Here is a 25,436-nt window from a genome sequence, read left to right as displayed (position 1 = left end):
ACATCCTGCTGTCCCATAGAGCTGTCAGTTGTCTGATGCTATCCCTGTTAGCCACTCCATTCCCTTACATGCTTGATCAATACCATAGATATGCTATCAGAAAATTCCACCCCATTATTTTAATTTGCTATAGAGACTGGCTTACCTTGTGCCTGCAGCTGTTGTGAGGGTGGTGCTTGAGGGCTGACTATGTCGGATGCACACAGTACACTGCCTATACATGGTCAGGTATAGGTGGTGTGATGTTTGGCATCCATTTTTCTGTGTGTGCGAGTCAGACAGAGAGAGAGAGAGAGAGAGATCAGTCCCTGGGACCCTACAGTGTCTGTGTATGTGCTATGCATTGCCTCTTTACCAAGGCTAGGGCACACCTCCTTCTGCCTACAGGGGCAAGCTCAGGATGTTCCTCCTCCGAGTCCCTCTGTGCCTGGGCAATGGTGGGGGGCTGTGTGGCCCTTCCCCCTTTTGTCTCTGATGCAGCTGTTTCTGCAGGATCATATTGTGTAGCATGGCACATACTATGACCATGTGTGCACATGTGGCTGGAGAGTACTGCAAGGCTCCACTGGATATGTCAAGGCAGCAGAACCGTGACTTGAGCATTCCAAACACACTCTCTATAATGATCCTGGCTTGTGTGTGTGCCTCATTATGGTGTTCTTGTGTGGGTGTGTGTGCACTTCTGATGGGTGTCAACATCCACGGCTCCAGTGCGTAGTTAGCATTCCCCACTAAATGGCCATACTGGATGTCCCCCCTGGCAAATCACTGATACAGCTGTGAGGAATGCCAGATGTGGGAGTCGTGATAGTTTCCAGGGCAGCCAGCACACACATTCATGATAATGCCCTGGGCATCACACATGACCTGCCAGTTGATGGAGTGGAACCCCTTGCAGTTTATGTAGACCCTATCAGGTCACCAGGTGGTGCTTTGATGTCGATGTGCATGTAGTCTATGGCACCCATTACCTCCAGGTAGTCTACTACATGGTGGAAGAGACTCATATTGTGGGTCCTCTCCTCACGGATGGTGGGGAATTTAATGTGCTCCTCAGCATGTGGTCGCATGGCATCCAGGAACAGGTGGAGTATCCTGGATGCAGATGCTTGTGAGACCCTCATGATATCCTGAGTTGGTCTTTGGAAAGTACCTGTAGCTAGTGTTCTTAGAGCTACACATACCTTGGTATCCACTGGGATGGGTTCCCCTCTGTTTGTTCTGGATGTGAGGTGAGGCCGGCACAGCTCCACAATTTACTGCAGTATGCCCCTATCCACCCTGTAGTGCTCTACTATCTCCAGATCACGTAGCCTCTGGTAGGTTACCCTGGTCCTAAGCACTCTTCTCCTCATAAGTCTGGGGTGGTTGTCAGCATTGTCCTCTTCGCCACCCTCAGCTTCTTGCACATACTGATGTATGAGGGTATAACAGCAACCCCTAACATTTCCCCATCTGTGTACACCGGTGGTGTAGAATTTGTGTGAACAACCAGACTGAAAGGTGTTTGCATAGTTTATAGTGGTGTGCTGCAGATGCTGCCAGTGTGATTGGCTGGGTATGATACTTTCCACCTGCCAGCTCTATTACTTGTATCTGAGTGCCTCTATTCTGCTATTTCCCTTTTTTCTTGTTCCACTTGCCATTTCCTGTATTTTTTTTATTTTTTGTGGTTTAAATCCTGATGCCCACCATGCAAACCCATTTAGGCAATGTAATCAAGGCTATACAGCCTTGGACACAACCCCTTGTTTACATATACACAGTGCTACCATTTTCTGTGTTTTTTTTAAGTCCCAGTGCATGCCGCACAAACCCGTTTAGCTAAGTTAAACAGGTTTTAGCAGAAATGTCCCTCCCTGGACACACTCTTCATTTCATGGTGTAAGACATTACAGTCTCAGACACACACCCTTGCTTAGCTGTGCTTAACTAAGTGCAAACCCGGCCAACAGAGCTCCAATGTACTTACAGCAAGCATAACACACCCCCTTTTCATGTTAGTTGCTCCTCCTGCCTACATGATCCTGTTCTAGCACCTACATGGTTAGGTATAGGTTTTGGACTTAGAATATTTTGTGCTTCAGTAAATTTCCCCTCATTTGCATACTCCACTGCCTTAGCCCATAGATACTGCACTGACATGGAGGCTTTCCCCTGGTATTGTTTTGATTCTGCATGCCATAGACTATAATGGAAAAATGCAGATTTTCTTTAAACTTGGGTTTTCACATTTTTTTTTATTTTCGGCACTATCGTGTTTGCCCGCCGCTGCGCTATGCTTAAACGGCCAAGATCTGCCACAAAAATAAAGTTATTTTATATTAAAATTAAACATTTATTCATGCCAATAGCCATTTATTTGGCCATTGGCATACCTACAGATGTGAATACATGCTTTTATTTGTGCTGTCATGCCTCTGTTTTCTTTTTTGCAGAAATGTGTTCAGTTAGTAACTGAACACATTTCTGCACTAACACTATTCCTGCAGGGAGACCTGGCAGCTTCCTGAATCACTAATTCACCTCATTTGCATGGTTTTCACCAGCAAATGAGGTGATTAGCATGCTGTACGGTCTTCCATGCAGGAACAGTGTAGACAGGCTTGTGCATGTCGGATCAGCTGTTTGCTGAATTTCTCGGCGGCCGAACTCCATGCAGGAGCTGCTACACTGTTTCTGCATGGGGTTTTAGCTTTCATGAATCCTGGGGTTTGTGTTTTTTCCACATTTTTTCAACAATGGTGCAACCATGCAGTTAGTATATATAATTTAGGGGTTGTGGATGGTGGAGCCATATTGAACTAACATACATCACCGACTCATAGGTAAACCATCCAAACTTAACTGGAATACCCCGTCTGACCTAATAAACATTATTAATATACTAGCTGACATATTTAGTGGAAAATTCACGCCTGAAACATCTATCCAAACTCTCAGTATCCCAGAATCCTTTGCACTCCTTATTATCACCAAGGGACATGTTGAATATGTGCTATCAAATTCCCAAAATACTTCCTCTATGGAATTTGAGATCATACTCAGATGTTTGTTAAATGGTGTCAAACATGAACTCACATATACCCTCCTCAAATCATTTAACTTAAACTCATAGCACACAATAGTAGTGATACAGCTGCAAAAGGGTGACCCTGCCGTGAACCCTAGTAACTCTAGATCCAGCAGCCTTACAGGCCTGTTCTGCACAGCTATAAGCATATTAAAAATTATTTCATCAATTATTATATAAAAAAGTGTCAATGGGCTATACCCTCAGCAGTTCAGCTTCATCAAAGGGAGATCCTCATACCTGTCAACCTCTTAGTACAATAAATCTGGACAAAGGCTAAAATAATGGGGGGACAAAGGCCCCAAAATAGGGACAGATTTGAAATATTGCTCTTGCAAACTTAGAACGTTACTAGAATAACAGGGTGTGTGTTAGAATGCATTTTATGAAGGATATGAAGACTGAAATTCAAATGTATGTCATTATTTAATTACTTCAATCATCAGTGATTTGCCAGAAAACCAAAAATCTAATGAGGAACAGACCAAAAATATGAGGCAAAAATCTGGACATTTTGCAAAAATCTGGACAGTTGAATGGTATGGAGATCCTGCATATTAAATCTAGTTAACTTTGAGAGGGTCACACAAACTGTTGACAGTGATCATGGTATTTAAAAAGTTAAATCTGACCTAGTCAAAGGTTTTGTTATCATATCTCATGCAGGCATTGTAAACAATCTGAATGCTTTAAATATAGATCCTTATGTGCTAAGATGCAGAGTAAACTGACTAAACAATACAGTCCTCGTAGTTCATGAGATAGTTGTCTTATCAGGAAGTATGAAGATAACCAGCAGAGTCCTTCAGGGCTCTGTACTGGGGCCATTCCTTTCTGGAATTTACTTCTCTGATTTCCAAATGAAGAACCATGACCTCAGTTTAATTAAGTTTGCAGATGATTGTCTGTTATTATCAATACTCCCTCTGACATCTGTTCCCTTCAGAAAGAACTTGACACAATATAATATATAAAGTACTTAAAATGGGCTCAAATTAAAAGTAAAGAAGTATCATATCATTTATTTGGCAAACAACCCCCTGACCTCAACATATAATATAGACAACACTCCACTGTTAAATGAAAATGCTGTCAGGGATCTGGGTACCTGGATTGACAGCTCCCTCTCCTTCGATCATTATGCAGCAATTGTAGTCAGAAAATACTTCTACTTAGCATGACTAATAGCCAAGGGTATGTCATCCAGCTGTAAAGATACCACTGTTCCCTTATATTCAGTATTGATTAGTCCAGTTATAAAGTACAATGCCCCCTTCTGGGTGTGTCTACCTCAGTAAATCAAACAACTAGAGAATCTCCAGAGGTTCCTAAAATTTCAGGCTTAAAGATCCTGAGCTACTAAGAGAGGCTAGAAGCTCTACCCCTTTACAGAATATTATAGACTCTTAAGGGGTGATCTGTACATCATCTACTGCACTATTACAGACCCTGCAGCACTTGATCTCCAATATTTCTGAAAGACTAATAGCTTAGCAACCACCAGAACCGGGGATCTAAATATTCACTATCAGATAAATAAAATGCAATGGAGAGAGAGAATCATTATGCAGAACCTTTGTCATCTCTGTAAATTTTCTACCCCTGCAGATTAAGCAGAACAATATATTATTGTCCTTCAAACAGAACCTGGTTGACTGGATGGGTACCCACATATTTACCCTAAAATTAACTAGCCTAGTCCTCCATGAGAAAAGTAACACAGCCTGAGAGTGGGTATTGGCTGACATTGATGGTCATGAGACTAAACTCCCTTAAAATTCCTATGAATCCTTTAAAACGTATAATACCTCATTAACCACTCAAGCTACAAACATCCTGTCAGCTAAATGTTGTTCGTCCAAAGGTAATCCTTCATATGAGGCTAAGCAATTCTTGCTGATTTGCCTGATTGTTGAAATACTTCAAAAATAAGAACATGTTTACAAGATAAATAGAATATGAACAAGATTTAAAACGTCTTCAGCTGCACTAGTACACCTTTCAACTGCTGAAATATTTGAAGAATGCCCAGATTTTTGACTCATATTTTTGGTCTGTTCCCCATAAAATTTGTGGTTTTCTTGAAAATAATTGAAAGCTGAAGTCAGAAAATAATGACATACATTTCAGTTTCACTGGAGTTTCAGACTGCATCCTTCGTAAAATGCATGCTAATTCAAAACATGCTATTCTAGCTACTTTCCGAGTTTGAAAGAGCAATATTTTAAAATCGGTCCCTAATTTTGGACCTTTGTTCCCACATTATTTTAGTTTTCTCTAGATTTCTTGTGTTTAGAGGTTGAGAGGTACATGCACTAGACAGATGTCAAGTATTAGTGCATTTCTATTGCCCATTTTCAGTAGCTTGCATGTAGCATAGGTCTGCAATTATTATTATTATTATTTTTAACACCTTTATTGAATTATCACTTAAGACATAGGCAAACATACATTTATATAAAAGAAAACAAACCATGTTAACATGTTCGGTTACAAACATCATACATCACATATATTCTTTATACAATTGTCATTAATCCAACATTACATAAATTGATCAATTCTTGCCTTCCCATAAACCTCACTCCTCCTCCAAAACATTATTCTGCATGTATTATTTTCACAATTTCCATTTGTTCTATGTAATTTGCTCCTACCCATTTCTAAAGATCCCATTTCTAGTCCTTTTATCTATGTTACAATATTTACTACTTCAAATATAGTCGGTTTACACTTTGATTTCCATTTTCAAGTAATTGCTTTTTTGGCAGCTACCAGAATTAAAACCTAACAAGGCTTTACGATGTCTAGGCAATTCAGGTTATATATCTGAGCTCAAAAAATAATTTCCTTAGTTACACCCATTTGCTCACAAATTAATTCTGACAAACTAGCAAAAATCTTAAATTTTCTAGACTTTTTTGCACATTTGGGAGCAATACATATATCGTCCCATGGTTTCCATGTGATTTGTTTATCCAGTCTCTCTTCCCAATCTTTTCTAACTTCCCCTGATTGATTCATATACTTATCATTCAAATATTTTATATGCCCTACTAATTAATCATTTTTTAACATCAGCTTCTGTTCTAGATTCAGTTAAAAACTCTACCAGAGCAGGCCTTTCATTTAGGATTACCGTATCCTTTTCCCTTTGTCTGCACTCTATTATCAATCCCTGATAGGGAAGGCAGTCTCTAGATTGCAATCCAAATGTCTGCCTGGCCTATTACTACTCTATTACTTTTCCCTCTCTAGTTATTTGTTCCCAATACTTTGGTTCCTTTGCCAGTTTTCTCCAGTAAATTCCAGCCCCCTCTTGCCTATTGCTCTCTTGAAAAACACAGGTCTACTGCTGTGTTTTATAGTGCATTTAATACAGCAAGTAGCACATTGTATAAGCAGTTACTAAAACTCTTAAATATAGTTCTGCTTTGCAGCTACATGATTGTTTGAATTAGCTTTTTTTATATCCTGAGTTTCTGGCAGTTGATCTTTAATGATCTGAGTTTGCATCTTGACCATCTGTGCTGAGCCCAGATAGTTTTTGGCTCCAGCCTGTAAGCTTTGCTGTTGCCAAGTTGCTGATTACCAGCATCACCCCCCACACACACACACACACACACACACACACACACAGATAAGCTACAAGCAAAGCTGATTCGACAGTTTTGTTAAAAGTTATTCAGAAATGCAAAATGTTGTGTAACACTCACTGCTGCAATAACTCAGCTGTTACCAATTTATACAATATGATGAAGAACTCCAGTGACTAATAATTGCACTTCTTGTACAGAAAAATAAATTCAGATTGTGACTACACAAGCTGAACTCATTTATATGGGGTGACACCTCATAACTTCATAAACTCTCCTGTGACTTCCCTGTTAATTTTACTACTATCCTAAGTACATGGATACCTGACATAACTTCCATGACTCATGCAGTTCAGCTGGAGATCCGTGATCAGTTCAACTCTATCATGATTTGTTGACGCAGATATTCTTGCTAGGAGCACATTCTCTTCATTAAGTGTAGCCTCTAACTCCTGTCATCTTACCGTGTGCCCCATGGATCATTCAATTCTGTTTTGGGGTCTCTAGCTCAGTTAACATGCTAGGGCTTACTGATTCTGTCAGTTCTGTGACACCTCCCATTCCAGTATTTTTTCTAGGGTTCCTCTGCCTCTTCTAAACTTATTGTAGGTTTCCAGATTGTGTTTGTTATGATAGGTACTGAACTTTTAATTTTCTGGACCTCTGATTCTGTGAACCATGCAAAGACTTTTAGATTTTTGTATATTTTTCAAGGAGGGCATCTAGTATGTTTAAGGGTTCATTTGTAAGTAATGGGCAATCACTCTGCAGATGATTACAAGGTTAATCAAAAACCCATGTTCAAAAGTTCCCTCCAGCCTCAAGGAGGGAAATGCAAAATAGACCAGGGGAGAATTTCAGGCTGCCTCTCCAATTTTCTAGGCTTACCTTGAAACAGACAAGGCTGCTACTCTACTTGTCATACAGTGGAATTTTGCTCCAGATTTCGAGTATGCATTGGGATATAAAACTATAACACCAGTGTGTTTTATTTGTCCATTGTTTGAAGTTTAAGAAGAGGAGATGAAAAAGGGCTGAATTCCCATGGAAGAGTCTATAAGAAAATGAGCACAAAGGGAGGGCTGCCAGTCTGTCCTGATAACTGAAATTCATATATGCATTGCAGTATCTGGTGAGTTAAGTGCCACAATAATCTCCCCTCATACTTAACATTTTTCAATTGTACTTTAAGCTTTTTATTAAAGCATAGCCCAATAAAATTTAGCAAATCTATTGGTGATGTCACCATTGGGATAGACTAAGTTGCATCCATAGATTTTAATAGACATGTCTCAGTGCAGGTGCAGTGATGTGCCCATTAGAGTCTGTGGGTGTAAGTCATGCTTTCCCTGTTCTCATGCCACTGAGGTTAAAGTTCACTGTTTATAATCAGTGGCATGAGCATGCCAAAAATATAATATATTTATTTAATAAAGCAAAGAAAGAAATGCTCACCAGTGGGGTGAAACTGCTGTTCATTACCTTATTTACCATATGCTGTGACGCAAAGGTAAAAAAATATAATTACCAAAGTACTTTATGAGTCCAACACACATATTTCATACTAGTCAATACACTGTTGTACTTCATAAGTAATAGCAGAAGGTACAATTATCCATTCAGTGTACTCCAGCTGATAATTTTTAAATATGGGAACAGTTAACAAAGAAAGGTAACAGAAAATCTAACTAACTAGCATGCCCTGATGTTAGTATTTCTCTTCTACATCATTCTAGTGATGGTTTAATTTCACATTAAGTTTCTGCAGAAACATCTGCAGGACACTTACCACTAAAAGTAAGCATTTTAGCAATATTCATTAGGTGCTTGTGAAGTCTGTCAGCCCAGCTAGCTAGAATTTTGTAAATAATTCTATGTCATCGTAAATATTAATATGATCTATAGGCTTGTCTACAACTGTAAGTAACCTGTATGTTATGTGCTGTGCTTCAAAAATTTACATACAGTGCATCCTGCTGGAAAATGAGCAGAAATGTATATGGACTATATGCCTGTGCAAATGTATGTTTTCATAATAGAAATTGGGACATACAGAGTTAACTTGCAAACTCTGAGAAAGTAAGTAAAGAGTTTTACAATTGTGTTTACCACAGCTAGAAGATAGACTGTCTACAGCTAGAGTTTCTTTCTATTGTCTTAAGACAGAAATAATTACTAGGTTTAAAATGTAAAACTGTTAATTGTTTTACGGCTTCCAGTTTCAGGCAAGCTTCTAAGAGATAAGTGTCAGCTTCTAAGAGAGAAGTATTTTTCATAGAGACGTGCTAAATTCTGTTGGTATCTGTTTAGCCTGGGAACTAGAGGCAAGTGTCAAATAGTGATGCAATCTAGCTAATCCAGCAGTAATGTGTATTATTAATTTAAAAACTATCTCAGAGAGAAAGTCTGGGCATTTCGTATTTGTCTCTGTATCTGAACACATCCATATTCAGCACTTGTATTTACTTTGCTCTGTAAGTAAGACTTAGATCATAGTATCTCTCTTAGAGATAGATAGGAAAACAGTAAGATCAGTCTAGATGTTTTCTGTATTTATGTGAGACTGTCGTGCAATGTTGTTTTAAAGTATTTCCTGTGATTCTGAACTCTGTTGTCACTGTGTTGAGTTAATGAGTATTATCTTGTGCTTTTATTATTTATTATTAAATATATTTAAACCTTTTAATTGTGGCTGCTTTTGTTTAGAGATATTTAAGCTCTTAGAGTACTTGCATATGTATTTGGTAACACTGTACATACCACTCTCAAATAGCCTTAGTCTTGGACACACTTACCATTTGGATAATACTAACATTACACAGTAGAATTGGTCACCCTTTGTAAGGGCCTTACAGTAGCTGATAAGTAGTGGTTGGTTGCAGCTGGTACTACCGTATAGTCTGGGCAGAAGGGGGCAAAGCTAGTGAACCTGTGACGGCCTTCCCCAGGAGTGTCCATGTGTTTGTATATAAATGAAATCTCAAAGTGTGTGTGTGTTAGCTACTTGGGCAGGGACACAAAACACTGGCTGGACTGAGAGGGTGCTGGAGGTTTTGGCTTGATCACTTGGCTGAGATTTTAACCCTATAGCTGTGCCAGTGGGGAGTCTTATTGGGGATCTGGAGAGAGAGGGAGAAATTAGCCCCAGACTGACTGTGATCTGTGTGTTCTTAAGGGAAATTGTACTTTACTGTGCGTGTACTTGTCATCCTCCCAATGTGCACATCCCTCATTGGTGTTAGTGGTGAGGATTGAGGCTCCTTGATTACTGGGCCAGTGCAGGGGCATTGCATATTAATTGTTTGGCAGTGGTGGGATATTAATTGGTTGATAATGGTGAGATAGCCACATCACATATTAATTGGTTTGTAGTGGTGTGGATATTGAATTCTTGCAGCTTGTGTACAGTAATCACTGAAGGTGCTTGTACTCTTAATCAGCCATGCAGTGAACATTCAGAGGTCATATCACAATTGTTTTTTTTTTGTTAGCTTAGTTAGTCAAGGAGAGCAGGCAAGCATGTCAGTAGAGGTGTATGGCAAGCAGACAAGGAGACAGTTGGCTGAGATGTGCTAGGCTAAAGGACTGCTGCATGCCAACCTTACAAAGGCAAACATGACTGCAGCTTTATTCACAGCTGCATCAGAGAATAGCAACCACAAGGACAATCAGACTGGCCATGGAGATGTACAGCACTCAGAAAATGGACAGGTCAACCTTTCCACAAACGACTTAAAATCCATCTGGAGTTAAAGAGACTTGAGCTAGAGGCCAAGTGTTTGGAAATAGAGGCAGCAGAGAGATTGAGGCATCTAGAGACAAGAAAAATGAGAAACTGCTCTGCCTGGAAGCTGAGGAGAAGGAGAGGCAGAGGTGACATGAAAAGGAGATACTGACTCTTTGCCAGAGTCATGGAGGTAATGGGGAAGGGAGTAACTGAACCCCAGAAGCAACAAAGGTCAATAAATTTCTTCCACAATTTACAGAGGGGGGATAATTTTGATAGTTTCATTCATATGTTTGATAGGGTATGTAAACAGTATGATGTTGACCAAGGGCTCGGGGTACGGTTCCTGACCCCCTTAATCCATCTTAAAGATGTAACTGCTCTGTCCAAACTGTCTGATAATGACTGTCTAAATTATAATGTTGTAAAGAATTGTTTGCTAGAATTTTTTAAGCTAATACCTGAAGCTTATAGGAAAAAGTTTTGTGAGCAGAGATGCAAGGCAGATGAAAGTGTGTGAATATGTTGCTGTACTAAGCACTTATTTTCATAGGTGGGTGAGTGGATGTCAGGTCACCACTTTTGAAGGGCTTGCAGACCTTTTGGTGAGGGAACAAGCCCTTAGCACTTTGCCTGAGGACATGAGAATCTGGTTAGCTGATAGACAATGCCTTACTGTAGAAGAGTTGGGGAAGAAGGGAGACCTATACCTAGCAAGCAGTGTATTCCTGCACAGGAAAGGGACACCCAGTACTGCTAAGGGAACCCATGGTGGGCAGCCCAGACTGCCCCAACAGAATCCGCCAGTAGCAGGGAAAGCCACTAGTCCAGGTACATATCCAGGACCTAGGGTTAAATGTTTTAAATGCAACCAGTGTGGCCATGTAGCATACAGATGTCCACGGAGGCAAGGTGGGGAACAAAAGGTGGGAGAGACAGTGAGTGGGAATGACAAAATGCCAACAGTATGTTGTCTTGAGACAACAAGGGTACCAAACTACCACCCTGCAGATGTTCTGATACGGAATGATTTTGATAATGCAGTACCATGTGTTCATGCAGTTACACGCAGTCAGGCATGGAGACAAGCATGTGGGTCTGGTAGCCTGGGGGAGACCCAAACAGACCGTACACTTGTAGCCAGGACTGGTGAGGTGGTTATGTCAGGGACGGAGTTACCCTGTATCCGTGAGACTGAAGGCGAGCCACAGCTGTTTATGGGTATTGATGTTCCCTTGGGCAGAGTGACTGCAAGGGCCAAGGTGAGTAGTAGTACACAGGCTGACAGTGAGGCAGGGGCACAAATTGTACCATGTTAACATGATGAAACCTTACCATGATGAGGCCCTTGTGCTGAGTATTTGCAGTGGATTGCAGGAGGAGTCATAGGGAGATCTGGTGACTGATCTCCTCAGTGAGGCTCGGACTGATACCTCAGTGGAAGGGGTAGCAATGTCTAACAGCTATCCCCTACCCAAGTTTGAGAAATCCAAGCAATGTTACAGAATTTTGGGGACATGTTCACTGGGAAACAAGGGTGCAGCCACCTGATGCAGCCCCATGTGGATACAGGACCCCAAAGGCCTATTAAGCAGGCCCCTTATAGGGTGCCTGAGAGAGTCAAACAAAATCTGAGGGAGGAGATATAGGAAATGTTGGAACTAGGGGTAATTCATGAGTCCAGCAGTCCATGCGCCTCCCCAGTGGTGCTGGTACCAAAGAACCATGGCAGCACCAGGTTCTGTCTGGACTATAGTAAATTAAATAGTCACACAGAGTCAGAAGCTTACCCCATGCCTAGGACAGATGAAGCCCTAGAGTAGCTGGGTGGGGCTAAGTATCTTACCACTATTGATCTTACCAAGGGTTACTGGCAGGTGACTATGACTCCCAGTGTTAGAGAGAGGTCAGCCTTTGTGACTCCTTTTGGCTTGTCTGAGTTCACAAATATGCCCTTTGGGGTGAAAAATGCCCCAGTGAATTTCCAGAGGCCAGTAGATTGTATCCTAGCAGGAGCAGGATATTTTGCCCTTGCTTACCTGGATGATATTGCCATCTACAGCCATTCTTGGCAAGAGCACCTTCAACATGTCAGGTAGGTGCTGGGCAAACTACAGAGGCAGGGTTGACCATTAAGCCCAGCAAATGTCAGGTGGGTATGACAGAGGTCTCCTACTTGGGAAATAGAGTGGGGAGTGGTAAGATCAAGCCAGAACCTGCCAAAGTAGAAGTCATTCAGGCATGGCCTGCACCTGTTACCAAAAAGCAGGTGAGGGCATTTTTAGGGACAGCAAGGTACTACAGAAAGTTCGTCCCCAGTTATACAACCATAGCTGCTCGCCTCACAGACCTGACAAGGAAAAACAGGTCAGATAAAGGTAGTGTGGACCCCAGCATGTGAGCAGGCATTCCAGAAGCTTAAAGAAGCTTTGGGAGAACCCCCTGTGTTAGCCAGTACAGATTACAGCAAAGAATTTGTTGTGCAGGTGGATGCTTCGAACCATGGGGTGGGGGCTGTACTTATCTAGATTTTTTCAGAGGGAGAAGAGCCCCCAGTGGTTTATCTCAGTCATAGGCTCCAGCCCAGGGAGGAAGGCTATGCAGCTGTAGAAAAGGAATGTCTAGCCATAGTGCGGCTACCGCAGAACCTTCAGGCTTATCTGTATGGAAGGAAATTCACTGTAGTTACAGACCACAATCCCTTAACATGGCTACATTGAGCCAGCCAGCAAAATTCCAAGTTATTAAGGTGAAGACTAGGATTTCAAGCATATGATATGATATGACAGTGCATGACCGCATTGGGCTTAGCAATGCCAATGCAGATGGGCTCTTAAGACAGTGACTTGGGTAAGGTATTCCAAGATAGACTCAACCCTCTCAAGCAATGTTTCTCAAGGGTCACTTGAAAAACTAGATTGAGTTCTTGTGGGGGAAGAAATGTGGAGGCTGTCAGACCAGCTAGCTAGAATTTTGTAAATAATTTTATGCCATTGTAGATATTAATACGATCCATATGCTTGTCTACAACTGTAAGTAACCTGTATGTTATGTGCTGAGCTTCAAAACTGTAACCACAGTGCACCCTGCTGAAAAAGAACAGAAATGTATATGGACTATACGCCTGTGCAAATGTATGTTTTCATAGTAATAACTGGGACATACAGAGTTAACTTGCAAACTCTGAGGAAATAAGTAAAGAGTTTTACAATTGTGTTTACTACATCTAGAAAACAGAATGTCTACAGCTAGAGTTTCTTTCTATTGTCTTAGGACAGAAATAATTACTAGGTTTAAAATGTAAAACTGTTAATTGTTTTACGACTTCCAGTTTCAGGCAAGCTTCTAAGAGATATGTGTCAGCTTCTAAGAGAGAAGTATTTTTCATAGAGGCATGTTAAATTCCATTGGTATCTGTTTAGCCTGGGAACTAGAGGCAAGTGTCAAATAGTGATGTCATCTAGCTAACCCAGCAGTAATGTGTATTATTAATTTAAGAACTATCTCAGAGAGAAAGTCTGGGCATTTTGTATTTGTCTCTGAATCTGAACACATCCATCTTCAGCACTTGTATTTGCGTTGCTCTGTAAGTAAGACTTAGATCATAGTATCTCTCTTAGAGATAGATAGGAAAATACTAAGATCAGTCTAGATGTTTTCTGTATTTATGTGAGACTGTCCAGCAATGTTGTTTTAAAGTATTTCCTGTGATTCGGAACTCTGTTGTCACTGTATTGAGTTAGAGTATTATCTTGTGCTTTTGTTATTTATTATTAAATATATTTAAACCTTTTAATTGTAGCTAGTTTTGTTTAGAGATATTTAAGCTCTTAGCGTACTTGCATATGCATTTGGTAACACTGTACAGGCCACTCTTAAATAGCCTTAGTCTTGGACACACTTACCATTTGGATAATAGTAACATTACACAGTAGAATTAGTCACCCTTTGTAAGGGCCTTATAGTAGGTAATAAGTAGTCGTTTGTGGCAGCTGGTACTTCCCTATAGTCTGGGCAGAAGGGGGCATAGCTAGTGAACCTGTGCCAGCTTTCCCCAGGAGTGTCTGTGTGTTTGTATATAAATCAAATCTCAAAGTGTGTGTCAGCTACTTGGGCAGGGATACGAAGCACTGTTTGGACAGAGAGGGTGCTGGAGGTTTTGGCTTGACCACTCAGCTGAGATCTTAACCCTATAGCTGTGTCAGTGGAGAGTCTTATTGGGGATCTGGAGAGAGAGGGAGAGACCAGCCCCAGACTAACTGTGATCTCTGTGTGCCCTTAAGGAAAATTGTACTTTACAGTGTGTGTGTGTACTTATCATCCTCCCAATGTGCACATCCCTAACTGGTGTTAATGGAGAGGATTAAGGCTCATTGATTACTGGGCCAGTGCAGGGGCACCATAGTCCTGTCCTATTATGGTACAGGCCTGGCAAACCCTAGTAAGCTCTGAGCTGAACAAAACTGTTTCCTTGATATATTTATGTTAATAGGTTTAGCTGATCTCTTTTGAAATCCATTCCAGTTCATTATGATCTTAATTAAAAATGGAATTTTACATGTAGTTTTTGAACATGATCTGTAGTTATGCTGATGGAACCACATCTTATGCTTTGATGCTTTAATTCATATCCTTAATGCGTTTGCAATCCACAGTTCATCAAAACTGGTGCAGCATTTTTATTTTCATTTCAGAAAAATACATCATGTGCACTGATAGCTGTCTCCTATTGGATGGTGAAATGTCTCCATAAAAAGGATAGTTAATGTTAGACATTCATGTCCACTCAGATGGGCATTCCATTCATTTCCCTTGATTCCATGTGAGGGTAGCATAGGTCTACCAACTGCTATGTGGTAACTTTATCTACATAGTAGTGGTCAACATTGTCCTGGTTGTAGAAGCAGTGGTATGCTAGCGACTAACATACCCATCTGTGAAGAGGACAGTGACCCACAACAAAGTAGACACTGGCACCAAAGGTAGCCACTAACACACGTTGCCCTGCTGATGCTATCCCTTTCATCATAATGTGAGTGAAAAGACTGAACCCTAGCAAATCCATGAGCAGAATGTTATGTTAATGTGAGATGTAATATGCATCTGCCCATTTGAAATTGATTTTGTATGTTTTTTCCTAACTGCAATTACAAGTCAGGCTGACAAGCAACGTCATTTTCACTATTCAGCCACACCTGAGTATGTGACTTCATATTCTGTATAAATTCTGTTATGTCAAGAAACATGACAACAATGCATTTTTAGCAGACATTCTGTCTTTCTGTGCTGACTTTTACTACATGCAGAAAAACAAAGGCATAAGACAGAACATTCTGTCTCCAATATAACGTGACAAGAAAAGAAAGCTAGAAAAAGCAGATACATCCTTATGTTACTTGCCTGGTATCAACAGAAGAACATGTAAGAATGTTTAGACACTCCTATATTACTATGGGGTAGTATGACTAGTCATCTGTAATTTCTCTTATAATGTAAGTAAAAATACATCACAGGGTAGGCTGGGATTATACATGTATTACACGGCAGTGCATTCTTGCTCCTAGTCGAAATTGTATCATCTTGTCTCCTATCTATAATAACTGTGTAGTTAAAATACTTGCATGGAAAATGTTTTGAATATTAAATAATTGATAAATCATTTAGAGATATCAAGTGTGTTGTATCTCAGAATTTTATTCCCACTAATGGCCTGGCAATATCTATTAATTTTCATTCATAGACTGTACTCAGCATCTATAGTCACTTTTCTGACTGCATACACCTCTGATCTCTGAGTGGGATACAAATACTGGTCTCAGTAATGTATTTCACCATATATTTCACATAAACAGCAGTCATAGAAATGTATTCCAACTTACTTCACATAAATAAACAGTAATCCTGGAAAGACAGATTAATGACTGTTTGACCTGAGCAAATGAAAGCAGACTCAAATATTTTCATAAACAGAGAGCCCTCATACTTAGCAATTACAGCCTTTTGTTGACCATGTAATCCTCAGATATATGATTCTAAAGTATGATTATCATCATCGTCATCATTATCTGGCTACAGTAATTTGTGGCAACCCTTACACATGCACACATGCATTCACACACATACAGATTTACCACCAATTATAGCCATTTTACTAACTGTCTAAATGTCTGATTCTGATCAAATGAAAGAATAAATATGGCCACAGTAATGTATTTCAGCATGCTATTGTCAGAAGCATACAATGCAACCTACCTGCACACACACACACACACACAAATGTGCCCATTATTTACAAAAATTTATACCACTGTGTACATCTCAGATATCTGACTGTGATCAAATAAATGAAATAAATACATAAAGAGTGGTCACTTTAGTATATTTCAGCTTGCTGCTGTCAGGTTCATATGGTGCAATCCCCTTACAAAAATAGATACCATGCTACAACCTAGTTGACAATGGCATGCAGTGTACTACCAATAAACTTACAAAAATATTTTCTCTCCTCTCACAGTTCCATCTGCAAATTACTCCATATTATTTCACTTTTGCCTCATGCTTCATTGGGGACAAGTCTCCTCGTATAGCCTGAACCAGTCAGAAAAGGCTCTCAGTATTCACTACAGAAATGTACACATAAAAGCTAGGTTGTTTTCAAAAGAGTCAAGCTGAGTTGCCTGATGGATATACAAGATCAAAAGAAACTTATCAAAAGGAGTACAGGAAATTCCATAGTGTCATAGCCAAGTTTACCATAGTCAGTATGAATACTACCACATGTCTCTTCTGAAAAGAGGATACTGGCCTAGTAGGAGTAAGCCAATCAACAAAGGGTAAATAATATAAATAAATAAAATGGTAGTAGGATGTGTCAGATATCCAGAATTTAAATAATGTCTGCATTTCCTTAAACTCTGAAACAACTTACAGCAAAATAGCATACCTAACCAATATAGCCGCTAAGCGGAATGTAAATTTACTTATCTGTGTTATAGACTGTTTATGTTCAGAGATATTTGTAAACTACTTCAGGCCTATAACCTCCATAATTACATACTATATTTTTTTCAAGATCCCGTTTATCTTTCTTTATATTTTTTTAAGATCCCCTTTATCATTTTTTATCTGACCTTCAAGTCCTATCCTCCTGTTCTTTGTTATCTAAATGTTTATTATCTGTTTATACATCTTACCCATTATATCATCTTCTTCTTAAGCAAAGACACTGTATATTTGCCTTAAAGAAAACTCACTATTGGTCCATTATTTCATATTTCATATAAGGATTTAATCCAGCCCATGTGCTCATTCTAAAGTGCACACACACACACACACACACACACACACACACACACACACACACACACAAAATGCACACTGTTTATAATATACACACGCATATATGTACACACATTTGAAAACACTGCTTTCTTTCCTTTAACCAGTCATCTATCTATTTTACTATATAGTGATTTACAGCTAAATGAAACGTGCTTTACAATCTGATTATGTTACATAGAGTCAAATGCCTTTGATAAATCACTACACATTTCTTCTCCTGATCCAACAAACAGGAAAGTTTATCATGAAAAGTTATATGGGATGTTTAAGTTGAGCATCCCTTGATGAATCCATGCTGTACCTTATCTTAATGAGATCCTTTTTGTTATCTCCTATTAACAATCTTACAATGCACCTTCCAAAACATTTACCAGTGTTGGACATTAAGCTGATTGGTCTATAACTAGACACATCCTGTTTATTTCCTTTTCCTTTTATAATTGGGGTTGCAAATGCCTTTTCCAATCATTTGAAAAAGTGTTAAATATTTGTAGAGGTAGTGTTACAGTATAAAGAAAATATTGTGTGTAAACTGCCATGAGATATTATCAGATCCCATTGAACATGTCTTTTTGACTTTACCAAGTGCATAAATTATATCTTCCTTTGTGATCACTGGACAAACTACTATTAGATATATAAACTGAGCTACCTTACATAATATCTACTCATAAAACCTGACAAAAATGATAAGTCAGAAAATACTGACAGCATAATATGCATGCTTGAAGACAACCTTGGTTAAAAATCAATTTTATTTGCAGGGAGGCAAGCCCCTCCTGCATCCCATACCATTTTACTTATATATACCAAATCCAAGATTGCAGAATAACAGAGTAAGAGCATAATCCCTTCCCCAATAAACAAGCAACCTCGCAGCAGTATAGTGATCAGCTGCTTTGTCAATCATCTGTGGTCAGCAAAACAGCTGCAACTATACCAGCTATACACCTAATTTATGTGTGTGTGTGTGTGTGTGTGTGTGTGTGTGTGTGTATGTATATATATATATATATATATATATATATATATATATATATATGGGTCTACTTCACAAGGACGAAAGACCGCAATACCGAAGATGAGAAGGCCGAGGCAAGAACTCTGAAACTTTATTTGAACAAACAACCACATAGCCAACACAGTCCCAATGGTAAATGACCGCTGGGCCAACAACTGACAGAAAATACATTGTACCAACTTACCCAGGTGGGGTGCTATGCCCCCCACACCCCCCTACTAAATATACCAACTCCTGGATTGCACTACTGTGGGGAAAAGGGTAAATTTCCCCTTGTTGTCCAACTGGTTCCTTACCATTGGAAACATGTCGGCTATGGGATCATTCACTTAAATGAAATTTTGGAGTTCTCGTCTTCAGTATTGTGATCTTTCGTTCTTGTGAAGGAGATCCATATAATGCCTTTATGCCTTATACCATTCAAATGATTCTCTAAGTGACTGCATCTTTCTATAAATAAATAAAGTACTACAAGAGAAGTGAACTTGGGATTTCAAAAATGTGGTCAGGGATTATGTGCGATCAGTTGTGTTCTTCTAGAAGTGATGACAAAGAGTAAGGATTCTAACAGCAAGCAGTGTGTAAAGCCAAGTTTTGAACCCTACATTTTTATGTACCTACTTTTTACATTACAACATGGTTTCTAAATATTGTTTGTATCTTTGCAGAAGCTACTAACAATGACTCAGAAATTGCTGCTCAGTGACTTTCCACAGACATGCCATGACTAATAATTACTCATCAGCTTTGTCTGAGCTCAAGAACAAGGAACATGTGATTCAGTCATTTACAATGATCTAACAATAAAAAAATGAAAAGGAAGTGAGACAAATGCGTGGCACAGTATGTGCAGTCAGCATCAATAGTGCAAGTACCAGTTGTACCAAGGTACCCAGTGGCAAAGCCATAAGGAAGGCAGAAGCATAAATAGCTCTTTTAGCCTTCAGTGGTGGAACCTTTAATAGTAGGAGACAAGTTTGGATACAGACAGTCACACACCATAGAAGGACAAAGTAATTATTGAGAACTGTTGAAGTACTCAGTGTGTGCTTTGAATTCAGCAACATCACAAGTCCAAATCTACTGTACAGATATATTAACAAAGAACACTGAAAAAACCATACTGCTTCTAAAGCCTGGTGTCCATAGCAGCTTTTCTGACACAGCCTGGGTGGTCAACAGTCCAGACAAGTTGGGTGCATCTTGAGGCAGTAGCAGAATGCCTTGTTCTTAGAAAATAGCTATTGGCAAGCACACAGTGAAGTAAAAAGATAACCTCCTCAGAGGACCATACTGAGGTAGAAACCACTCCAAATTACTGTTTGTGTGATGCTGGGGTAAACTTCACCTGCCACTGTTTGAACTCACCTTCATCAAAACTTTGTATAGCTTCTGACAATATATGTAGCATTAATTCTAAGGCAAAATAAGCACCACATACGTTGTCCCCCATTAACATACATAGCAGAAGTCGTTGCTGATAATGCAGACATCTGAAAGTGGGCCAAAAGGATCTCAGTGTCTATTTTCTGTTCTGAGGTAATACAGGCTTGGTACCTGAGGAGCCCAAGCAAGTATCAAGGTACAGTTACTTTGTTTGTTTGTGTCTTTCGGCTTTTCCCGGTTAGGGGTCGCCACAGCAGAACTCCGGTCCACTAATGATTGGCAGTTGATTTTTACGTACTGGCTTGCCAGGCCTAACGCACAACCTTCAACGAAGGTACGCCCATTCACGCATGTCTCCACACAGAAGACGCTCTAGCTGAGAATCGAACCAGACAGCGTCTTACTGTGAGGCAACAACACTACCGCAGCACCACCACTGCGGATATCAAGGTAACAGTTACTAACATGCAAAATTTTCTGTCTACCCTGCCATCAGTCTGACTACTTTTATTTTAGTTTCCTTCCCCCTTTGACAATGTAAACAGAGCATTATGTTTAAAATGTTCTTAATTAGAATGACTTTCCTAGTCCTGTCACTGAGATAGGATGTACTTCATTTATATTGAGCTCTTTTAACTCCTGCCATATCTTAACTTGTCTCATTTTCTTCTTTCTGTGTTACTTCTGTATGTCACACTTCCTGTTCATTAGGCGAGATTGTAATGTGTTAGGTAATATCTAACCCTGCTCTTATTGCCTGCCCAATACAAGACCATAATGATTAGATTGTATAATTTATTCCATTCGTTATGTTACTCTGTATTCCCAATGTTTTCTTATTTGTAAAAGAGACTCTTCTTGTATCAGTTATTTGCATACCTGATCATCAAATGATTAAACAAATTAAAAACACATTTCTGTTCTGTGACTAAAATGTCCAGAATATTCTGGCAGGTGTCATGCTAACTTTAGAATGTTTCATGGCTAAGCAGAACTGTCTTGATTTTTTATCTGGCAGCAATCTCATTAGTTGAACAAAACAGTGTAATTAAAAATGCCCCTCACCTGACTACCACACTGACATTTGATTCCTTCACATTCTCAGGGGTCTCTGAAGCATTTGAATATTTCCTGGATAAAAAAAAACAGACGTAGGTGACATTAAATGTTTAGTAGGAATTAAATCAAATGAAAACACAAAAAGTGATAACATAAAAGCCTCTGAAGTCCATTTATCCTCTACACAAACAGCCTGACGTAATACCAGTTGAGACCATTTACACCTTTACTGTTGCTCATCCTTCTAAATCCTTGTACTAGCAGCACAGCTGGCAGGCTGTCCATTATCCCACCAGACTTCCCAAATAATAATGCTTCTCTAGATACCTTTTTAAGTGTCCTCTCTAAAGCATTTCATTAATGCTTAGTTGATTAATGAAGGCAGGCTTCCCAGTAACTGATTATATGAAAATGTGACTGCATGCTCTAAATTAGACGTGTCCAACCTGCGGCCCTCAGAGCTCTTCCATGTGGCCCTCTACCTCTAACTCCAACATCGATGTACGCATGTCCCAAAACACTTTTTTGTTGTGTTTTTCGCGCCTGTGACCTGTAACTCTAACATCGGTGTGCAGATGCACCAAAGCATCCTTCTAGTTTTGATTTTTTTGCGGCAAAGAAGGGTCTGTGTGTTCATGCCAAAGAATCAGTGTGTGTGAGTTCTTGCTGAAGAGGGACTCGTGTATGGATTTGCCACTACTGCCTTTGAAAGAGACAGCACTTAACCTGTGTTAATAGGTAAGTATGGAATGAGTGAGTGACTCCATGCATGAAAACAGAATGTTTGTGTGTGAAAGTAGAAGACTGTGTGTGTGTGTGTGTGTGTGTGTGTGTGTGTGTGTGTGTGTGTGTGTGTGTGTGTGTGTGTGTGTGTGTGTGTGTGTGTTTATGTGTGCATGACAGAGAGAGACACATGCACAAAGAGGCTAATGACGATCAGTCTACCTACTGAACACAACAAGTTAGCTCACAAATATATCGTACATTAAAAGTACACTTTCATTAAATTGCAGCTTTCTTGACAGGGAGAGTGTTGTATTGAATATGAAATCATACCTCTCAACTGTATGGATTTTCGAAGAATGTCTGAATTTTTGCCTCCTCTTCCAATTAGTGTCTTTTGCTTAGGAAATAAAAGTAGTCATCCAAGGTAATGCAGTTCCAGGGAGTAAGAATGAGACAGCAGCCTAGGGTTAATGGGTCAGTAGTGGATTTTCGCGCCCGTGACCTGTAACTCTAACATCAGTGTGCATATAGTTTTTTTTTTCTTTTGACAAACAAAAAAGCACCCAGCACTATTTTATCATTGGGGAGTTCTAAGCAGTGGTAGATTGGACAACAGTAAGCTTATCTTTGGTGGCTCATCAATACTGGCAAATCAGGTGGGCACAATGTCCTTTTTTAAATGTTGGGGGTTTTGGTGTGTATGTGTGTGTTTGTGTTGGGAGTGCTGCAACAGCAGATGATTATTAAAGAAAGAGACTTGCAGACTGTGGAGAATATGTTTCTTTGTTTCAACCTGATACTTGGGTACTAGGCATGCCAAAAATAGATTTTTTAAGACATAGCTTCTTGCCATTTACAGTGGATGGATATTTACATTTAATGGACAATGTTAGCAGTATAAGTGTGGTCCTGTTGAGATCTGGAGGATGCAAAGTCTACCACTGCCAATGCCTTGTAAAGTGACCTGGAAATGGATATTGGGATGTTACTGAAAAAATACAGCAAGTGGGCTTTGAAATATAATTTAATTAAACAAAGTGCACTTGCAATTTACATGCCATAATTTAATTTATTTCAGGTAGTCCAGATCCTGGTAGATTGAATACCATTAGACTTAATTAGGGAGAGCTGTCATTCTGAGGAAATAAGCAGCCCTAGTTTCAGTGAAAGCTCTGTGGTTGTTTGCAGGTAGGAAGTTGCAGGATGTGGATGCAATGTGTTTTATTATTTTTAATGCATTTGTCATTTCAAAGCATGGTTTTCTTTGTCACAAAAGAAGGCAGGATTGAATGAGCCATATAATGCTTAACTGACAATGATAGGATATAAACATTATACATGATATATAATGTTTGCAGCTACAGCTGTTTCAATGGTGTCTGTGATGCATAACTATTTTTGGGCCTGTGTCACACTTTTATTTTTCGCTTTGTCCAGATTTCTTCTTATAAGGTTGAGAGATATGGTTCCATGCTAAATTAGAAGGTTGTATTTACCTTGGAAGACTTTTTTAGCATAATTATGAGAAACAGAGATTTTTTTAATATCTCTGCTTATTTCCAATATAAACTGCCATGTAACCTTGCAAATAACTTTCTTGTTAAGCTACTTCAATTCTTTTGGAATTGACAGGTATGCTTCATTGGTTCAGACGTAAGCATAGAGTGCTAATGTGACTTTGATTTCTTGCAGCAGTCTGTGGTTTACTTATCACAATAACTTTTCTGTGTTTCTGGGCGTGTGATCAATATAACGGTTTTAAAGATGTTTTCCAAAAATAAATAAATACATAATAAATAAAAAAAATAATCCTCTCTGCACTTTGAGCTATAGACAAAGTCTGGGAATTTGTTTTTTTTTTCAAAAGCGAAGGTCAGCATTACAGCTCATTAAACTGTCAGTCTGTAAATAACGTCTGCACAAATTAAAATGTCTGAATGTCAAATGGCTTTAGATTGGATGGAAGTTATATGTTTACTCCAGTATGTAGTATGATCTTAGAGAGTTTATGGATTTCTTATTGATTTACTTTTTGCTTAGCAGTTGTCAGTTGATTTATTGATGGCCCTTTTCGTGGTGGGAAATTGCATGGATGAATCCATCTTTTTTTCAGATATTTTGACTTCCAGACAATTTCATTCAGTGAGCCTGTGCCATGTGATTACTGAGGTTGCCTATTTTAGAAGTAGGGGCTCCTTTTGTGTGTGTAAGAGAGAGAGATTTAATATGTATACTGAATATATTTTTGCAGATGGAATTCTTAGTTAAATAGGCCCCTCTTCTTGGGCAAGTAGACTTGAGTAACCAATATTAGATCTTAACCATCCAGATAGGAAAGTTTAGTATGTGGATTTTCCATCAGGTTTGATGAAGGCTATGCTACTTACTCAAGGAGTACATTTATGACTATCCATCCAGTTGTCAAGTTGCTGAACTACTTTGTTTGATAATGAGAGGAGCTTTTTACAGAAGTTGAAGGATTTTGTGACAAGAGCCTGTCCATACAAAGTGGCTTGTTTATGTTGCAGTGAAGACTATGATCTTTGTAGTGAGCGTTTTAAATAAAACCAGTATTTCTGAGGTGGAGAAAGTCCATTAAGGCAGGATCTTTCTTAGCCTGGAAAGCAAGCCAGTGATGAAATTTATAGGGACCAGTGAGAGACAGAGGAAAGCAAGAAGCTTTTTAGTCTGTCTGGATAACTAAGTGAACGCAGTCCTTTGACCTTTTTTATCAGAAATGGTTGTGGTCTTTCTTTTGGCATGGTATTTTGCTGAGGCACATGCCAAAATGGGCGTTGCACTCAATAATTGCTCTTGTAAAGGAAGAATACAGGCATGTTATGACCTCCTTGTCCCTGGATGATACCCTTACTAATGAGGTGGGCCATGTAAAAAGCTTTCCGTATAACGGAGACAACATGGTGGTCAAGTCAGGTTTCTATCAACCTGGGTGCCCTAGCACCTCACGACTGATTGTGTCCTTACAACATTGTTATTAATGTGATAATTTGTGGGGACATCACTCTCCTCAAAGGGGATGATGATGCATTTTTTGGCATATAGCTTGAGGCTATGTTTCTGGCACCAGTCATTTGTTTGGGTGAGACCCTCTTGCAGCTTATTCAGAATTGTTTTATTAAGTCAGTAATGTGAATTCTTTACTTTATTGCAAATTTGTTGGCTTATTTTTGTGGATTATAGTATTGTAGGACTACTAATATTGACATTTTATGTAGTTGGACTGCTGGAGTGGTTTTCCCAGTGAGAAATGCTAGTGCTGTAGTGAATATCTGTTTATTTATAAAAAAAAAAAAAAAAAAAATATATATATATATATATATATATATATATATATATATATATAAACTAAGATGTTAGAGTTAACTGTTAGATTAGAGAATTAGAATTAGAATGAGAATTAGAATTTTAAAGCAAATATTAGGCAGTTATTACATTTATTCATTGTTTGAACGCACCTACAGTACAGCCAGGAGATCCACTTTGGTC

The 25,436-nt window shown here is 39.2% G+C and overlaps 1 protein-coding gene across 8 annotated transcripts in view; it reads right to left on the bottom strand.

Annotated features, from left to right (window-relative positions):
* The window catches only part of KIF12 (kinesin family member 12), a 521,732-nt gene that overhangs the window by 424,931 nt on the left and 71,365 nt on the right, over positions 1–25,436 (bottom strand). For all 8 annotated transcript variants that reach the window (XM_044054389.1, XM_044054390.1, XM_044054391.1 and 5 more), the window contains one exon: positions 21,210–21,275. In XM_044054389.1, the coding sequence (XP_043910324.1) occupies positions 21,210–21,275 (66 nt within the window). The remainder of the gene's footprint in view (positions 1–21,209; positions 21,276–25,436) is intronic.

The sequence above is a fragment of the Protopterus annectens genome, chromosome 13.part0, assembly GCF_019279795.1.
Source record: "Protopterus annectens isolate FY-2018-M chromosome 13.part0, PAN1.0, whole genome shotgun sequence".
In the NCBI taxonomy this organism is placed as follows: domain Eukaryota; kingdom Metazoa; phylum Chordata; order Ceratodontiformes; family Protopteridae; genus Protopterus; species Protopterus annectens.
This window is presented reverse-complemented; position numbering and strand designations above follow the sequence as displayed.